Raw genomic sequence first — 19875 nt, forward strand, 5'->3', positions numbered from 1 at the left:
TTCAACATATTCGGCGAAATGAAAACTTCTATTTACTACGGAAACCCAGCGCGCGTGTGGGTGCCGTGCTGGGATGTGTGGATTTGAGTTGCTTGCGTTGGGTGCATTCGCTCCTCCGCTTTCAGAGCCCGACGGCGGAGGCGAGAGCTTCTCTCCGAGGTTGATTGGCCAGAGCACCGATCGAGGTCACTTACACCATAAGCACGCTGTTTCGTTATATACTTATTCGCGGGCCTTGTTTATGAGACAGCTTCCGCTCGCAGCCGAGGGAGCCCCACAAAAGGACTTCAAAAATTCACAACAAAACACTCTGCTCGTTTATCGCCATGACAAACAACACGCCTGCCAGCGGCTCAGGTTGTGGCAAAATAAATATATATTTTTACAAAAGCTGTCCCCGGCGTGAGTTTCAAACAAATCCTTTATTAATAATGCATCGCACTGCGGCTCTCTCAGAAGGCCTCAGCGGGGGAGTGCATGCTGTATAGAAGGTTACATTGCATCAGCTCTGAATTAAACACTGCACTCCACAACAACAACAACAACACTGCAATGCACCAAGTCAGACATGACGGCGATCTTTGCAGCCTGGGGCTCTCTGAATACGTGGATGCATTTGCGCCAGGAAGAGTGTTTCTCTCCGGCGACTCCTGCAAGCCGTTATGTTTTTGGTTGCTTTCAGATGCAATTTTACAGCCTGGAAAGTCAACATTTTGGGAATTTGATTCGCGCCGTTTCTCAAAGATGCCTTTGACGGATTGTGTTTAAACTCACGATCGGCTGCTTGGGGTCACGAGATTGCGAAATATTTTTACACATTCATGTTTTTTTTATCGGCCGCGTACAGTATACCGCAACGCAGCTACTTTCAACAAGGCACAACAAGAATCAAATGTTTGAGTTATTTTTCCATTTCGGTTTCAACTGTTAGAGCAGAGCCACATTTCAGTGGAGATGCCACCGCATTGCCCCATCGCCGCTCGCTCACTGGGATGAGCAACAACTCAGAGGTGACATCACAGACGTGCACCACAGCTCTGAAAGTCATCCACTTGCCTGTTTATGTTTCACATAAAAACAGAAAAGTGAAATGCATTTGCGCGTAATCGAGGCACAACGGTGAGGGCTGGAGCACGAAGTTCTTGTGCTGGGCACACTCGGCAGTAGTTCACTTGAATCCCCGTCCCTCTCAGAACCCCTTCACAGCTGATTTTAATCCAAGTTCAATCTCTGGGCTCCAATCCAGGACAGAACCAGGTCTCTTATTTAAAGCCATATTACCATTTATGAATGACTGTACCTCGGAGAGTACCCACAAGCGAACGCCTGGTCTGGGATTATGCAGCATGAGGAGATTCGTTATCGCGCGTCTCATGAGAGACCGCAGCTGCCACGCACATTTCCCATGTTTTCATCCTTGAAATCAATCTTTAAAAAAACTCAACATAAAACCTACCACTGCTCCGTTAGTTGCATGTGACTCCTTGTGGTGGTTGAGCAGGCCGCACCCATTGCCGATTCAAGTCGAGTCCTGCAGTGGTTGCTGAAGAGCACTCCAAATTCTCAGCCCTGCCACATGGGCTGAGTGAGATGAATGAGCTTCCTGTCCGCGTGCATTCCATCCAAGGTCGCCATGTCCTCCGCAGGTAGGCTGAAGTCGAACACCTGGAACGGAGAGACGCCGACAAGCAGACGGACAAGCAGATACGCACACGCAAAGTCACGTGCGTACGCACGGCACGCACACGGGGGTGCCTCCTCTGAATAAAAAAAAATAACAACCGGGAGATATCATGGGAAGATGGGAGAACTATTATTATGCAACTGACACAAACCGAGATATTCAATGTCCTGGGAAGACTCAAGAGATTTACCGGGACAGCTACCTTGCCAATAACATAGTATCATATGACACATTCAGTTCATAATAATGATAAGCGTCTACCAAGGGTAAAAACCGTGAGTTTATTACGGGCAACGCCAACTGAGCTAAGAAGCTATTATTTATTATTCAATAGTGACTCTGAATCAGAATGGTGCCAATAAAGGCCATGACGCGTCTTCTCTCAACACAGTTCGATTGCCTACATTTCTCAAGCTATCATAACTGTGCAGTATACGCCAATAAAGTTGAACACAAGATCTCAGGACAAATCAATTCCTGGGCAGTCTTCATCAGAGGTTAAGATTCCTGCCCAGTGCACTCGGTTCTGGTGGCTAATCGCAGACATTCACAGGCCCCATCTGACTAACCACACCCTCCAGTCGTCTGAACGTGGGAGGTCAATCAAACGGTGCCAATGAAGTTACTTGGTTTGGCCCGATTTTAGTCAGTGCCAGATTATCCTAGTAGCAAAAGTAGCTACATATGCTATGGGCCCCTCACTTTCAAGGGCCCCGCGCTCAATGCTTTCAAGCTATCAATTCCGGTTCAGTGATTTTGCACTTGCTCTATTACTATAGTACTATCTTAATTTTAGAACTTTCGTGACTGCAGGAATTATTATTTGTTTCTTTCGGTTAAGTCACGTCTAAAGATAAAATAATAAATTAAATTAAATGATGATTGCTTGTGTTGCAATCGAAACGTCGTATTCTATTATTTAATTTAATTTATTATTTTATCTTTAGACGTGACTTAACCGAAAGAAACAAATAATACTATAGTACTATACTGCCTTAAACTTTTATGAACGACTGGGTGTTTAAGGTTAGCGATTTGTCGTATTATCTGGCTGTATAGCAAATGAAAAAAGATAATTACCTTACTCTGCAAGTTAAACATTTGTGTTCTAATATTTATGGGTTTTTTAAATGTATGGCCCCTTTATAACAAGATGTGCTACAGGCCCCGCACTAGCTTAATCCGGCACTGATTTTAGCGTCAGTCCCCACATATTATTTGGCATTAAGGTGTGGCCAAACCTGTCCACAGCAAGGCCCTCTTGCAGCTACAGAAGTGACGGAGGTGCGCACATTAAAGTTTGTGGTGGACTGCCCAAGGTCTTCAAAGGCCCTCGGGAAGGAAAAGTTTCCCCAACCCTTGGGAGCCATAAAACCATGCAGAGGAGCGCGCGTACACACGTGCATTTTTATCTCATCACAATCACGGCATACACTGCATTCTACTGGTAGTCAAACAATGTAACGTTTATGCTTTATTAAAACAATCAGATGTTCACATTCACAGAGTTTAACCGCAGTGTTGAATAGCACACGGTGCAGGAATACATGTGTGGTCAACACAAGGCATCACTATGCAATGCTACTTGGAAGATTTTATGACGTTCGTGCCAGATATACTCTCTTAATGCCACTGGATAATTTGCAGTGCAGCAGGTCCTGGGTCATGTGGAGTGAGAAATCGACAACAACAACTGTGCCACCTTTAGAGTTGAAGATTGTTATCAAATTGTTGGATTTGTGGTTGACACAACTTTATTTTCAACCCTCTGCTCCACGTGACGATGAGTACAGGTCGCACACTTGATCACTTGCACCGAATTAATGGTGACGGAATTATGCACTTCCAGAAGGCCGTGGCTCTGATTTGTTCTGTAAAAAAACCACTTCGTTTTACGTGGAAAGAGAGATATGTGAAGACGTCATTGTCTGCTTATCTGTTTAGTAACTTATGCAGTAATGCAAATGAATTTAATCTGTTGCACAATGTTCAAAATAGCATGCAAGGAATTAGTAAGCATTTGGCTTGAGCCTCCCTCTTTCAAACAAGCGCATCTTAAAAACACAACCCTAAGTTTTAACTTTCAGTGGCTATCTTTATATTTCAGCTTCTAGTCCAGGTGTACAGTTGCTTTGAATTCATTACAAGCGTAACGTTCACCAACTTGTCACGTGAAATGAAGAAACGGGCTCACCGTTCAACATCTCACACCAATTCAAGACGGGGCTGGGTCGGTCCCGAGGGTGAATAGAAAATCCACGTTTGTTTGTTTGCAAGTCTCGGCTAACACCATTGCTCACGATCTCTTTGGAGCGGCTCTCTGTCGAGTTCGCGTGTGCGGTGGATTAAAATCGGTGTCCAGGGCACTCAGTCGGGGCTGCAGCCGCCCATTGTTAGGCCTCAGGCAGCAGCGAAACGGCCACATTCCTGCGAGATTCCGCTGGGACCAATCTCCGCCAAGGACATCTATTGTTGCCTCGAGCACAAAGGAGCGCTCACGCGACCAATCCTGAATGGATGATGGGTCGATGGGTCGAGTTAACCCCCCCCCCTCCCGAAGTGGGATTTGAAATCGAGAGCATGCGACTGTGAGCTGAGCAGCTCGGCCGATCAAAATAAAACCGCCTGGTTGGAAACGCGCAGTACGAGCACAAAGCACTCGATTCTCTGATTTTTAGTGCAACGCAGAGCGCGACTCCTCGCCGCACTGCCAGGTAAGTCGTGCAAACAGCGCGCGGCTGGCTCACACGGGTGGCTCGCACGGCAAAGTGAGACACCTATGGCTGGCTCGCACGGCAAAGTGAGCCACCCATGGTAATGCAGCCGTGCGAGGCAACGCGGTGCCAATCACAAAGGGCACACGTTCTTGCGTGCCCACCGCAACGTCCGAAATCGGAATTGTACCCACACATAAAGATTGGTCCCACTCCCACCAGGTCGACCGAGGTCTCTTAGCAACAACAGGGCTTCTACTCCACGGGCTCCCCCCCTCCGCCCACCTTAAACGAGGTACAACGACGCTGACGACGCCGACGACGTGAACGGAGCTGTCGACGGCACCGTGTTAAAGCGCGCTGCGCACACAGTGGCTCTGGGCTGCCTCTGCAATGTTTGTGTAGTTGGGTGGGGGGGGGGCTCGAGTCTGAGGTTGGTGTTTTGTTTTGGGGGGCGCGTCGGTTAGAGAGGCAACGGCTTCACAGGCAGCTGCTCCAGTCCCAGCTGACATGCCTGCCGTCGTGTAAGCCGTTCAGCGCGGCCACGTCGTCATCGGCAAGGTGGAAATCAAATACCTGCGTGTGGAGGGTGGTGAGCGGAAGAGTGAAGTGGGGACAAGGGGGGGGGTAGAGGGTGGGGGTTAGGGGGAGTTTGTGGGAGGGAGAGGGGGAGTGGGAGATGTGGGAATGGTGGGGGGGGGGGGGAGTTAGTCAAAATCTGAATATTTAATTATCCTGGAAGAATCCGATGAACTATCAAGCTCTTTTTCACAGATGTCCACGGGGTCAGAACGTGGCAGGTACCGGCAGGCACACCCCGCCAGTGCCGCTGCGTTCGAGCTGTCTAGAAGGGCCGTGCGGTCACCGTGCGCCACTTTGTCTGCCCCGAGCAGCGCGTTGAGCTGAGCAACCCGGCAAGGTAGCCACGTGGTCCCGCTCGTCCCTCCGCCAGTAGGCACGCAGTTGGAAATTCCATTGATACAAGCACCGTCCCATCACAACTGTGCCAAGAAATTAATAAGCGTCCCCGTTTAAATATCATTTCCCAAGTGTCTCTTATTCGTGAAGAGGGATTGCACTGGACAATAAGATATGGCAACCCACAGCTTTACGGGTTTCACCCTTCTGGGTCTCATCGCCAGTCAAGAGTTGGGCTGCTTAAACGAATGCTGCTTCACGTAAATCAGCAATAGCACATGGGCAAAGGAGGAATCGGTTTCATTTGGATAAGGAAAGATGACTGGAACCGCGTTTATTTATTCTGTGAGGAGATCGAACACATCTCGAAGGCCCCCCCCCCTTTTGGTTAAAGGCGATTGAAATTAATGAATTTGATGTCGCACGTCACTGCAACATTGAACTGTAACCTCAGCGCGGTCTTATAAAATCCTGAAATGCCACATCGGACCCGTGTCCGATGTGGATGGCCCCTGGGAGTCTCGTTTTGCTTGGAGGCCACGGTGTGGAGCAGAGTGAAGCAAGATCGACGATGCAAGAGAAGGACATGTTTTTTAGGACATATTAAGGACATATTTTTTATTGAAGGTCTTGAACCACTGGAGGGAATTCCACTTTCCTATCAAATAACTTTGAACACCCTCTTTCCATGTTATTATTTAACGGTGATTTATCCTCGTGCAATATTTTAGATATTTCTCGTGACATGGTCATTTCTGTTCCGATTTAAATTAGCTTCTTTGCTGTACTTTATTTTTATTTGTTTTCCTGTGGTCAGTTCGGTGACCCAGATCACTCCTCTTGCAAATAAGACTCATCCTGGTCTCCAGAATTCCCACCTGGTCACAACAAAATTACATCCACGCTCAAAAGATACGTATTTATAAAACGCCGTACACATTACAGACGCCATTACACGTCGGTGCTAACTTACAAAGCTCTGAACCACCTCGTCCCGCCTACTTCAGAGACTCGTTGCTTGCAACCGCACGTCCCCTCAAGGTCTCTAAGATCTAAGACCTGGGGGTGCAGGTCTCCTCTGCGTTCCTGGGACGAGGCTCCGGTCGATGATCGACCAGGAGCCGGTCCCCCGTGTGGCTCCCAGACTCTGGAACTCTCTTCCACCAGATCTCTCGGAGTCTCCGAGTCGGTGGAGATTTTGAAAACCGCGTTTTAAAACGCATTCATACACTCCCGTTTATTCAACTACTCGTAAATTCAGAAAATGTCTTTTAAGCATTGATTACTTTTAGTTTCACGAGTTGTTTTTACGCTGATTGTTTGCTGCTGTGTCTTGTGCCGCACTTCTCGATGAAAGGTGCTTAATAAAATTATTAAGTTGAAATTGTATTACGCTATGATATTCTGTATCATACGCTATTTTTCTAAGTAACCGAATCAGACTGATGGTGGTGGTAATATTTTTTCAGTCAATCCCAATGTCAGCGAATGCTCTAGCGAGTGAGCTATCTGCCAATCAAAATCAAGCGGTTAAGGTAAAATAATTGCTGATTCCATACGTATCTGCTTCAACAGCTGCTGTGGCTTCCTGTCAAATTCAAAATGTCAAATGCTGAAGTAGGCCTCTGTGCTGTGATGTCATATGGCACCCACGGTTCTTAAATGTCAGGGTGCCTCGCGATCAGAGGCTTGTAGGCCGCAAACTAAGCCTACTTATTTTAATTCTAAGTATAAACCCGAACTTGAAAATGTATTTTTCTCCCATTCAGAGACCTTCCATAATGCAGAAAGAGTTGCAATGGTAAGTTGTGTAAAACTGACGCCAATGCAGAACCTCACCATTAGAGTCCATTCCATATTGCTGGGTTACATTTCTGTTGCCAAAGTGGTGGGAAAATGGGGAGTGCAGTGAATCTGGTCACCTGAGTTCAATTCCACCACCACGGTTCACATCAGTGGAGAGTGAAACCTGACCCCATCCTGCACCCTCACTTCACCGACCTGCGCTGACCAGAATGGCGAACTATGTCAAACACTCCCAAAGACCGACACGATGTGGCTGGGCCTTCATCTGGCAGTGGATTGACAGAGGGCTGTACAATATCCATAATTGTACCCATCGTATCGGTTAGTGGTTTGTTTGCTTATGCCCGACCGAATAGTGTGATACAATATTTTCTTATTTTTGGAGCGTCCGATACGAGGTTTTTGACGATCAATTTGACACGATGCACGCAAGGCCGCACCTCAAGCAGGGAATGAATGAGGCAGAGTTACGTGAGGAATAGGGAAGGGAGGGAAGTAACTCAAGCAAAATGGCACGGGAGCCACAGCCAAGGTGCACCAAAGTGTTTACAAAGCGAAGCCGCGACGAATGCAGAGAAGCCGCGTGGGGGAAAGTGAACAGGCGACATTCGGAGGCTCGGGAGCACGATCACTGAGCTCAGACGATGAGCGGGTAAGGTTTCAAGTCCAAGTTAATTTTGTTTAACCAGCTGAGGGTCAAAGTTCACTTAGGTGAAGTTCACTTAGGTGAACTTTGACCCTGACACTGGCACACAACGGCCTACTGCGTGAGCATTACGTCAGGGGCATCTTCAACGTCCACTACGGTCACTACGCCCGCAAGTATTAACCGGGGCCGGCCGCTGGTCTCGAACCGCGAGCCTCTGCAAACGAGCGGCGTGGCCGTCCCGCGGTGGCACGGCGTTCCCACCTGGCAGTTCTCCTTGATCCTTGCCTCCTTTGTCGACTTTGGGATGGTGATCACCCCGTTCTGGAAGACAGGGCATGTCACCAAACGCAGGATCAGTTGGTAAAACATCGCGCGCACGTGACTCTCGCCACTCAATCAACCCCTCCCCCCGTGTTTCACGCAAGCGTTGTTTGTATGTATGATTAACTTCTTTTGCACCGTGCTAATCGGAGGTGCTGTCTTTTAATAAAGTGCCAATGTTGGCCAAAAATGTCCATGCATGATACCTTACCACCACAGGATCCAACCGCTGCATCTCATCACTGTTTCGGGTTTATCTTGTTAAACGAGCCGAGGACTCAAGAGACAGGGGATGGTCTCGTTTGGAGGAGTGCCCCCCGTGGCATTAGTTGCCAGTAGGCGGCGATGATTGCTGTGTGCAATCCTCTTTGAGTGATTTGAATTTGCTCCATCACAACAATTGCCTTCCTGCCTGCCTGCTAGCAGCCTCTACCTGCCTGTTAGCTGCCTGAATGCCTGCCTATACCGCCATCCGCCAGCCTGCCATCCAATCTTAGCTGTTCCCGTGCCAGCCACCCAGCCAGCCAAGCACGGCCATTTCCTTCGGCTCCCCGTTTGTCAGGACGGCGGGGAGCGGGCGACGCGTCACGACAGCATTGCGTACCTGCAGGCTCCACCGGATGCACACCTGGGCGGGCGAGCGCGCGTGCTTGCGCGCGACGGCGCGGACCGTGGGGTCGCACAGCACCTGCCCCTTGGCCAGGGGGCAGTAGCCCTCGAAGGCGATGCCCCGCGACCGGCAGAACGACATGAGCTCGCGAGGCTGCTGGTACGGGTGGAACTCCACCTGCTCGCGCCAACGACAAAGGCAAAGATCCCCTCGCGTGGCCGCCTTCAACCGCGGCATGGGGCGGCGGGGAGGGGTGTGTGGGGTGTAGCCAACACCACGCCCGGCCCCCTTTGTCTCCCCCCATTGCCGATGATTAGATGCAACACCGGGTACTGAGTTAAACTCGGAGAGGCGCGGGACCAAGTTCTAAAATCACTCGCCACTGATGTGAACCGTGGCCGGGACTGGAACTCACAGCTGCACCACCGCTCCACCAACAACCTTGGTTGTTGTAAACCGATTCATGTACTTATTTACGCCTCCGGTAAAACTGCCTAATTGCCGCTAATCCGCACGTGAAGATTACACAGCAGTTGCTTTGATCTCACTTCCCACTGTGCTCCCAGCGCCCGCCACTGCTGTTTGAAGTGGAAATTCTGGTGACTGGGCAACCCTCACGGGGCCCACTGATCTACGTTTCTCAGATCCGAGATCCTGGGGGTCAAACCAGGACAGCCCACTCGTGATGAAAAGCCTGGGTTTTTGAGTGCGGGGAGTTGATGAACCTAAGCCGAATCGACCAACTACACAAAATAAAACGTTCACTTGTCATTAGGTTTCACGTGGCCTGGTCCAGCATCAATGGACATCCGAACATTTGCTAGCCGAGCAATAATATATCTGGACTGTAGTTACACTGGATGGAACATCTGACACGAGAAATTCAGAAGAAATAAAACGTGAAATAAGACACACTGAAATTGTAGATTAACCGATTAAACTAACACGTAGTTGAAAAAATAAAACGGCTTGCAGCATGCGGCTGCATTTTTAAATAAATCCAAAATTCCAATTTAATCAAAACAAGACAGCAGGTGGAAGAGCCAGGTTGTTACAATCGTGATCAACAGCGAGGGTGGTTGTGGGTGCCAAGGTGGCACAGTGGTGACACTCGTGTCTCACGGCCAAAGGGCCTGGGTTCGACTCTCAACTCGAGCGCCTCCCTGTGTGGAGTGTTGCGTGTGTCCTCCCCCCGTTCTCCTCCATGGGTTTCCTCTGAGTTCTCCATTCCCCTCCCTTAGCCAAAACAAGACATACAACGTCGCTGCTATCTGTTGGGCAAAGGTTCCAGTGCTAAAAATGTACATGAAAATGACTCAATTGGGATCACACGCAGCCAAATTGTGGGGTGGCCAAAAGCAGCGGCCTGACAGAGGTGAACCGTGTAAACATATACAGTATACGTGTTTCAAGAGTTTTGTATATATAAAGGTTTTAATTATTTGTCATTATTTGCAGTTTATGTTTTGCTTCCTTGAATACTTTCATGCTGGCTAATTATAGGTTTCTTTTTTTTTTCAAATGTGTTCATGAATTTACTTTTAAATCGGTAATATGCACTGAGATTAATATAGTTTTCAAGGTAGATGCCATTATTGTTAAATCGGAAAATGTTTCACTTTGTAGACTTACAATCGACTAGCAAGTTGTCTTTCAATGTCAATATTGAGTCACGATTCCTGTACACAGTGACCTACTCTGTCTAGCAGGACGGGTCTCTAATGATCACGCGACATCGGATGGAGGCCTCACTCAGCGTGGGCTCGCGAATGGATGGGCGAGGGCGTGGGCACGCACCGGGGCTGTGTGCGTGTGGGTCAATGAGCCCCTCTTCATCGCCACTGTAACGGGCAGCGCCGGGAGGGTCACGGGGCTCTGGCCAGGAACCTCCACGTGCCAGCGACGGCAATTTTATAACTTCTAATGTCTCCGCTGGAATGCGACGAGTTGAAGCCGCACTCCGCTCGGCCAGGCGCTTTCAAAGCGCGCCGTTAGAAGTCGCCGCCGCCACCGCCGCCGCACTTTCATTTGATCAGACACTGGGCGGCTTTCTGCGTCGCTGCCTGTGCATTGTGAGGGCACTTCCAGGAGTGTTGTCATCGCGGTAGCGCGCATTCCTCTGCCCCGAAGAGCCGTCAGGCGCATTCTCAAACAACGGCTTTGTGCCGGCCCCCCACTTCCGTTCCACTGACCCCCTCCCCTCCCCGCCCCCCCAGGGTTCAAACTCTGGCTGTTGATGCTAAAATTGTCAACTGATGTTTAGGCCCGCTGGGGCTGCCTCGGACTGGAACGAGTACCCAGTTACGAGCTCCCCCAGGTGCAGCCGGCCTCAGCGATGCAACGTCTTCTCACGCCACCGCTGCTGCTGCTGGAAGGGTGCTCCCTGAGGTCATCATCAAAGCCTGCGTTGGGCACAGCCCAGAACAGGTAGCCTGGGTACACATCTACAAGGTGAGAGCTGTTGGTTTTTTGGGTTACATTTTCCTTCAAAGGGATGCGTAAAAAAGAATCCCGTAAAGCACCGAGTTAGTAATGTCCCGAGACGTCACCGCTTCACGCCGCGCGGAAGCGAGAATCCCTCTCATCCCGGAGGTCGCAGCTGTGCCAAAGCCCGCACGCGTCACCCCAACTTGAGGCGGCCAAAACAAAGAGGTCGGTATAAAATAAAAACTAATTTTCTGTTTTTTTTAAGCTCAGCTGCAGAGCCATCAAGAAGATACATTGCTGTGTCTTGTTACATGTAGATATGTATTTAATAGAGCGCACAGCCGCGTGTACTGTACACATTTATAGCTTCCACCCCACGATGTAGCCTACGTCGACAAGTGGGGAAACTATGAAGGCTTTCCATGAGAACTCGGTCGACCTTGGAAAAGGCCCAGGACTGGTGCAGATGCTCGACCATTGATGTTGGCCGTAAGCGGGAATCTAATCTTTGCGGCTCAGTGCGCTAAGCACTGCAACACTGCACCACCCATAGGCACACCACACACACACCAGCACAACGTTCTCCCTCTTAGCCAGGACGAGACTGGTGGAAGAAATCCTGTTCAGGCGTTTATAAGTTCACATATACACACACACACCTGCATACGCTCCCTCAAACAAAGATGCCCCATTTAGCCTTCTAAATTCCACACGGAATTCACACACACACACGAGACTGACAGAGACAGAGAGACACTCGCACACGAGATCAGTCAAAGGTAGCTTTTCTTCTCAACTCGTGAAAAAAAATTGGCCAAGTTTATTTTTGTTGCACAGAACCGTGGCAGGTTCCCAGAATTCCGAGTGCGCCTCGCTAGAGCGGGCACACACGCGCGCGGTCTGTTCATCCCACAGCGTAAACGAACGAATGTGCAATAATTGAAAGACAAAAAAAACACACGGCTGTTAAAAAAACACATGGATCGGAGGCAACAAAAAACCCACAAATTACAGACGTCAAATTGACCGCTAAGAAACGCACGCGGGCTCGAACGGGACGCAACGTGGGGGGAGTGAGGGAGGGGCGAGGGACGCTGGGCGAGGCTGGTGACAGAACGGCAGCCGAAGGCGGCCACGCCTGACGGCTCTGAGCACACAGGTCAGCTCGTCTGCGGTGGTGATGATGCTTTTTTTTACGATCAGTGGAAACAAGAAGATGCTCGGTGTAGTCGGCATTTTGCTTCGTTCATCATTTCGTAATTTTTTTTAAAACTTTGCTTTATGTAAACCCCACCTCTCGCTCACTCTCTAGCTCACTCTCTCGCTCGATCTTTTTTTTTGTTAACGGATGATGATGGGAGATGTCCATCGTGATGGCTTGTTACACGAGACTCCCCGCGCGGCGTGCCCACGTCCAGCCACCGGAACGGAGCTGGGTAAAAAAATTACGATGAGAACCCTTGTGTGCGCTGGTGGTGCACGTACACTAAATACTAAGATCCCCCGGATAGCATTAACGGACTTGTTGGGGCAAGTGCTGTTAGCACGCACCCATGAAGGCTTGTAGGGCACACGAGGGGGTGGGTGGCCAGCACCACGCCCGGCCGCCTTTGTCTCCCCAGTGGTGATGTTTACACACCGCTACACCAGCTACTAATTTGAGGCTGAGTCGACCTAGGGGAGGCCCAGGACCGATTCAGACAATCGTCACTGGTGTTGACCTTGAGCAGGAATCGCTACACTACCGCTCCCCAAACGCGCACGCACACACACTGTCACACACACACACTGTTACACACAACAACCGCCATTCGCCACTAAGTGGCGGTGACGTCACCACGACGCTTGTGCCAGGCAATGTGCACCTTGACGCCACGTGAAGTGCCGAACGCCCGCTGGCAGGAGGTCACGGGGCAGACCCAGGTGCCACGGGTCGACTGACTGAGATGACCGAGATGATTGGCTGATGCACCACCTGTGCCCCCTACTGTGCCAACTTGCTGTGCTTTATCCACCCGGCGCTCCGCTCGTTGTTGTGAGCGTCGCTCCTCCGCCCTCCGTTGTTGTTGGAGGGCGACTGCCTCCAACTACCCGGTAGCGTCCTTCACGAGCCTCCTCCACAGAGGCCGATCTTGACACCGCTGGTACCAGTCATCGGCAAGTCCACTCAGCTCCACGTCCTCCTGTACCACATCACTCCATCTCTTCTCTGCCCGTGCCGCGCCCGTTTAGCCCCCTCAATCCGGCCGAACAAAAGCTGTTTAGGCATGCGGTGGCTGGGCATGCGGGCTACATGACCCAGCCAATGCAGCCTTGCCTGTCGGAGGAGCTCACCGATGGGACTTTGCCCAGATCTTTCAAGGATTTGTGAGCTCCTCACACAATCCAGCCTGGTTAAACCCAGGATTAATCGTAGGCAGGCCAGCCTAAATAAACATTGGAAACTACGAATGTTACACACACACACTGTTACACACACACACTGTTGCACACACACACTGTCACACACACACTGTTACACACACGCACTGTCACACACACACTGTTACACACACGCACACTGTCACACATGCACACTGTTGTCCCTTTAAACTCCGTCTGATGTCATCTCCGCGAGCCGCCACGCACGCCCGCGCGTGCCTCCTCGCCACGGGCTCAGATGGAACGGGGCAGGGCAGAGAGCGGGGCGAGGGGCAGTTCCAATGCAACCCAACGTCCTCTATTTACCCAGGTGGCAGCCAATTGATATAAATTACATCTTCTGCAATAGAAAGCCGGATGATTTCATTTAGTGAAGCTGCACACGGCAACAAAGACAAAGACCCCCCGTGTAGCCTTCACCAGACTATTGGGGCAAGTGCTGTTAGCGAGCACCTATGAAGGCCGGCACGGCACACGAGGGGGTGGGTGTCCAGCACCACGCCCGGCCGCCTTTGTCTCCCCAGTGGCGATGTTTACAGACCGCGCCAGGTACTCATTTGAGGCTGAGTCGACCTAGGGGAGGCCCAGGACCGGTTCAGGTAATCGTCGCCGGTGACGGTGGGCGTGGGCGTGAATCGAACTCGGCTCGCCGGCTTTGTAGCGCAGCGCGCTCACCGCCACACCGCGCAAGGCGTCACTCGGCACGGAGCACGATGAGTCTCGACCGGATCCGAACCGGTTACGTCAACGACCACGGGACCTCCGATGATATTGTCTCGAAGCAAGATTTAAAAAAATTAAACCAACAACTTTTTTTTTTGGGTGGAGTTTCAATACCGTGGCAATGTCCTGTGCCGACTGCGTGGTTGCGTGCTCGCTGTTATTTTAAAATATATATATTTTACCAGACATCCGGCCTTTCATTGCCCCAACAACAACACGACAGGCAGCGCGAGCTTCCCTCCACGCGGCTCCGGCCGGCTATCAGAGAAGACGCTCCTCCACCTCCTCCTCCTCCACCTCCTCCTCCACCTCCTCCACCTACTCGCTCCGCTCCCTCTTGGGCGCCTGCTGCTGTACCGCGCGCGTCTCATTTTCCATGAACACAATAGGGGGGTGAGGGGCTGCTATCGAATCGAGCGCGCGCTCAACAAAGCCAGGGCCGATCGTGTCGTGCAACTACAACATCACCCACAATGCTGATTTGTTTTTTTAGGTTAGACCGCGTAAATATATTGAACTCCCCCCAAAAAATCCTGTAAATATATTGACGCGATCTAACCCAAAAAAACCTGTATTGTGGATGATATTGGTCGCTAAAGCCTTCGTGTTAAACAGTACACATGGCTCATATCCTGTGCGTACAAAGCGCCCTATTTACTGTGTTCGGTTAAAGATCGTTGTGATGCAGCAGAAGCAGGATATTAGCACACCCCCTTTGGTTGCGAGGCCAGGTGTGCTTGTATCAGGAGTTGAGGCTTTCTCTGAAATATGAAAAGGTGGCCAACAGATGCTGGAATAACTTCGCTAAATAATCACAGCTGCAGTGGAGGAGCTAACAGTTTCCACAGGACTGGGGAAAAGTTATTATCGTACCTTTACATAAAAGGGGAGGATAAAAAGGAGTTTGGTAACTCTAGAGGGATAGGTTTATTGAACATTCCAGGGAAGGTGTTTACCAGGCTTTTGCTCTAAGATAAACAGACAAAAGTGCGCTTCAATAAACCCGCGTGGGCTTGGTGCGTGGAGGAGGCGACGTTGTCACCGTTAGATGGAGAACAGCAAAGAGTCGGGGATACGGGGAGGCTCTGGACTGCGTTTTAAGACTTTAATTTAGCAAATAATTATCTCTGCCACTTAGCAGAGACGTCACAGTTTGAGCTGACCAGTGTTCAGCAGGTGCGTGTGTGTGCACGTGTTGTCACCGCTTTGCTCAATGGCACACGAGACGCGCGATACATTCTCCGAGACAATGTTATCCCTAGGTCTCTGTCTCTCTCGTGTATCTTGCTTTCATCTCACTAATCTTGCGTCCGCAGCTCTCTCTCTCGTCTCTATCGCGTGTTGATCTCTCTTTCATCTCGCTCGCCTGCGTCTCATTACGTCTCGGCGGGCCACTCCGCCATCAGTCGCAGAGCCACACGACAGCCCCCGAGGGCGCCAAGAGAGGAACCCGGCGTGACGCGTCTTAGGGGGGTGAACACGCTGCGTGGTGCAGGGCTCTGCGTGCAGGGCTCTGCGTGCAGGGCCCTGCGTGTGTTTGCGAGAACGGCAGAGAGTGTTCAATTGACGCCGCGCTTGCGACGAGCGCCCCGTGCCACATTTTTTGCGCCAAGTTAACCGCCAAGTTAACCGCGAAGTTAACCGTGAAGTTAACTGCCAAGGTAACCGTGAAGTTAACCGCCAAGGTAACCATGCCCGCGCTATATAAAGGATCAGAAGGCTGAGTGAAAGTGGAAAAACTAACGTGATCACATCCACGTGAAAACAATGCCGAACAATGAGCCGTTTGATTGCGTTGTGTTGACACTGTCGACGTCGTTGTTGATGTTCGTTTACAACGTCGCTCGTTCTTGGCCTCTGCTACGAACACGGAGCAGGGAGAACTCCGAGTCCGATTTTAGCGCCACATGGGAATCAGAAGAGACAGCGGTTCAGCGCGCAGCTCTCTGACCCCCCCCCCCTAACCTCAGTTGGGACTCCGACACGGCTCATGTCAGCCGATTTGAGCGCCCTCCTCTTCACCCACCCGGTGCAACCGGCGTGGTGAAGTATGGACAGACAACCCCTCGGGCCAGTACGACGTGGAGAGGACCTCCCCCAGCAGCGGCTTGACGAACGGGCTGCACGTGTACATCGATTCGTGTCGGTTTGTTAGTACAAACACTGGACTTGTACAACCTTAAGTTTTGTTTTAGCAGCGTATGAGAAATGCATGACGATGCCGCTTATGGCTAACACATGTATTAAAGTATACGTTTTAATTAGCAGGACATGAATCACTTTTGAGATGTGACATCTAACAGAAAAGTGTTTAAAAATTGGAGAGGATAAAACAAATATATATGCCCCAAGGATCAGTCTAGACGGGGTGGATGTCATCTGTCCAGATGACATCGATCCCTGCAGGACAGCAGCAGAAACTGTGGTGATTTTATTTCCAGGTTGTTCCACATTGTTAAGTGTTGAATTGTTAAACATTTAACTCCAGAAGAGGCTTCTGCGACAAAATGAAAAAAAAACTTCACCCAGTGCCGAGACACTTCAAACAGGGTCAAAGATGTGTTATTAAATACCAAGAGATTAAATATTTTAACGTGCATCTTTGTGGACGGTGCAGTGACTTAAGTGGTCGAGCAGAACCGTGTGAGATGAAAGAACCATGCGGTGACCACGCGGGGTGGAATGCTGCGCTCCACCCTGCCCAACCACGCGGGGTGGACGACTCTGCTCCACCCTGCCCAACCACGCGGGGTGGACAACTGTGCTCCACCCTGCCTAACCACCCGGGGTGGACAACTGTGCTCCACCCTGCCCAACCACGTGGGGTGGACGACTCTGCTCCACCCTGCCCAATCACAGTAACCATATCCACTGCTCCGATCCAAGGACTTTTTTTTGTTACATTGTCGTAAAAAATAACAGCCTCTAGTGGCTGCACGGGTCAACATTCCCATCGGCAAACGTACATTTTATCACACACACAACACACAATTCACTGCACGTAGCGTGCGTGGAAGCGTTGACATTAATCTGCGTTGTTCGGCGATGCTGCATTGACATCCTCTCGGGCGAGTTTCCTCTCCCGGCTGCCACTCGATTGTTTGCCTCGACCGATGGCCATCGTCTCTCGTAGCCACGTGAACTAACGCAGGCCCAGAGCAGCCCTGTCGTAAATATTCAACAAGCCGCTGGCCTTAACTGATGAGGCTCCGTTCACTGGGAACCCGCTCCGCGTCGCCTTGTTTCAACAAATATTGGCAGGAGGGGAACATTCATCTGCAAGGCTCCGGCTGATATACGATGCTGTTTTCTTAGAGCGATTACACAAAGTCCTGAACGGTTTGTTTTCACGATGATAATTCTAACTGGGGCAGCGAAACGTTTTCATTTGCAGGCACGTGCACGCTGATGCTGCGTGTTTCACGTGTTTGTATTTCTTGTGAAATTAAGCATAGCTTGGATTAACTGTACATTAGGTGTGGACCGATGCATCGATTCATTGATTAACTTCAGCTCACAATAGGTACGTGCACTCAATCGCGTGAGTCAGAATCGATCCTCAATCTAGTGGCTCCACGTCACCCGTGCAGCCACTGGAGGCGAAGTTTAAATGAATTTCTGTTGAGGTGACTGGTTCCAGCCCTATCATATCTCGTGTATATGTGTGCATGCGTGCGTGGAAAATTAATCAGAATCTTTATTTATCCTGGAGGAATCCGATGAGCTCTGAAGCCCTTTTTCACAAATGTCCAGAAGAATGGGGGGAGCAGTGGTGCAGTGCTTCACGCACTACGCTACAATGAACTCGGGGTGAGAATCGTGACCGACTGAGAATCGTTACCGGTTCCTAAGGTCAGGAAGAGGTCAGCGTACCCACACTTCACGCCGCCACACACGCGACCTGCCGATCCGCTCTGGCGAACCCGTCAATGCTGCCGCTGGGTGGACGGAGGCGGCAGTGGAGGATTTGAGAAAGTGGCCCCACGATGTAAACCGTTGCGGCGGCCATCGGGAACCCACCCGGCGACCCGGGCATTGCGGGTGCAGTGCGATACGAACCGCTGCGCCCCACGGCAGCATCCCTCCGATTCTCCGCGATCGAGGTAACGGGCGTTAGGTTTGTGCCGAGACATTCTTCTGTACGCTCGGCACAACCGGTAACCGTCAGCTTCGTGCTGTGAATGGGCACGCGAAAACATTTCACAATAAAGGTTTTGTGGGTTATATCGCGTAAGTATAAATGTGTCGTAACCCTCCACCACCCGACACGGCCAGTCAGGTTTGTCGTGTAAACGAGGCGCCAAGTAGTTACTACTTTAGCCCACCGGTGTGTTGGAGAGTAAATCCACAACATTTACAATTTGAGTGGTACGACCTTTCGCTGGCAATTACATCCAGGCGAAAGCCTACGTGTTAAACTGAAAACATTTAAACCGATTTTTATAAAACCCGACGATGAACCTGGCCACCTATTACATCTTAACCGGTCCCGGCCCCATTTCACCTACTGGCACTGACCAGCGCGGTGAAGTATGGTCAAACGACCCCCACGATCGACGCAGTGTTGGGAAGGCTTTCATCCAACAGTAGATTATGAAAGGGTCATAAATGATTATTATAATCGCACATAAATTCACGGCCTTTAATATATCCGTTTGCAAATACAAGGGGGCTGGAAAAGCCTGTGTTCTAAGAAGGAGAGCAACGAGGGACTCCGATGTCGCTGTGAGATTAATCTGCAGGGCTCCCCATGAAGCGCAGTGCTGCTTGTTCCATCATCGCTGGAGGGACGGAGCTCTCATCGCAGCCGCCAGGAGCCCGCTGCTTCGTCTCGCACCTCCGAAGAGCGCAGTTGGCTCCGTACGGTACGAAAGAACTTCACAACAATAACACAACAACCGCCATTCGCCACTAAGTGGCGGTGACGTCACCACGACGCTTGTGCCAGGCCATGTACACCTTGAGGCCACGTGAAGTGTTAAACGCCCGCTGGCAGGTCGCGGGGCAGACCCAGGTACCACGGGTCGACTGACTGAGATGATTGAGACGACTGGCTGATGCACCACCTGTGCCCCCTACTGTGACAAATTGCTGTGCTTTAGTCACCCGACACTCCGCTCGTTGTTGTGAGCGTCGCTCCTCCGCCCTCCGTTGTTGTTAGAGGGCGACTGCCTCCAACTGCCCGGTAGCGTCCTTCACGAGCCTCCTCCACAGAGGCCGATCTTGACACCGCTGGCACCAGTCACTGGCAAGTCCACTCAGCTCCACGTCCTCCTGTACCACATCACTCCATCTCTTCTCTAGCCCGTGCTGCGCCCGTTTAGCCCCCTCGATCCGGCCTAACAAAAGCTGTTTAGGCATGCGGTGGCTGGGCATGCGGGCTACATGACCCAGCCAACGCAGCCTGGCCTGCCGGAGGAGCTCACCGATGGGATTTTGCCCAGATCTTTCAAGGATTTGTGAGCTCCTCACACAATCCAGCCTGGTTAAACCCAGGATGGATCGTAGGCAGGCCAGCCTAAATGTTTCTAACCGGCGAAGATGCTCCATTAGGGGGGTCCACGTTTCGCAAGCGTAGAGAAGGGAGGGAATGACTGTGGTC

The 19875-nt window shown here is 50.9% G+C and overlaps 1 protein-coding gene across 3 annotated transcripts in view; it reads right to left on the minus strand.

Moving 5' to 3' along the window:
- Positions 1 to 360: 360 nt before the first annotated feature.
- Positions 361 to 19875, minus strand: part of LOC144726800 (putative oxidoreductase ZK1290.5) — a 99043-nt gene continuing 79528 nt past the window's right edge. For 2 of the 3 annotated variants that reach the window (XM_078605702.1, XM_078605700.1), the window contains 3 exons: positions 8697 to 8879; positions 8033 to 8092; positions 361 to 1665 (listed from right to left, as the gene is read on the minus strand). In XM_078605702.1, the coding sequence (XP_078461828.1) occupies positions 1564 to 1665; positions 8033 to 8092; positions 8697 to 8879 (345 nt within the window). In that variant the 3' untranslated portion in view covers positions 361 to 1563. Of the gene's footprint in view, positions 1666 to 3145; positions 4975 to 8032; positions 8093 to 8696; positions 8880 to 19875 lie in introns of those variants that run through there. The other variant, XM_078605701.1, reaches the window with a different exon arrangement.

This window comes from Lampetra planeri, chromosome 24 (genome assembly GCF_965212315.1).
Source record: "Lampetra planeri chromosome 24, kcLamPlan1.2.h2, whole genome shotgun sequence".
NCBI classification, from domain to species: domain Eukaryota; kingdom Metazoa; phylum Chordata; class Hyperoartia; order Petromyzontiformes; family Petromyzontidae; genus Lampetra; species Lampetra planeri.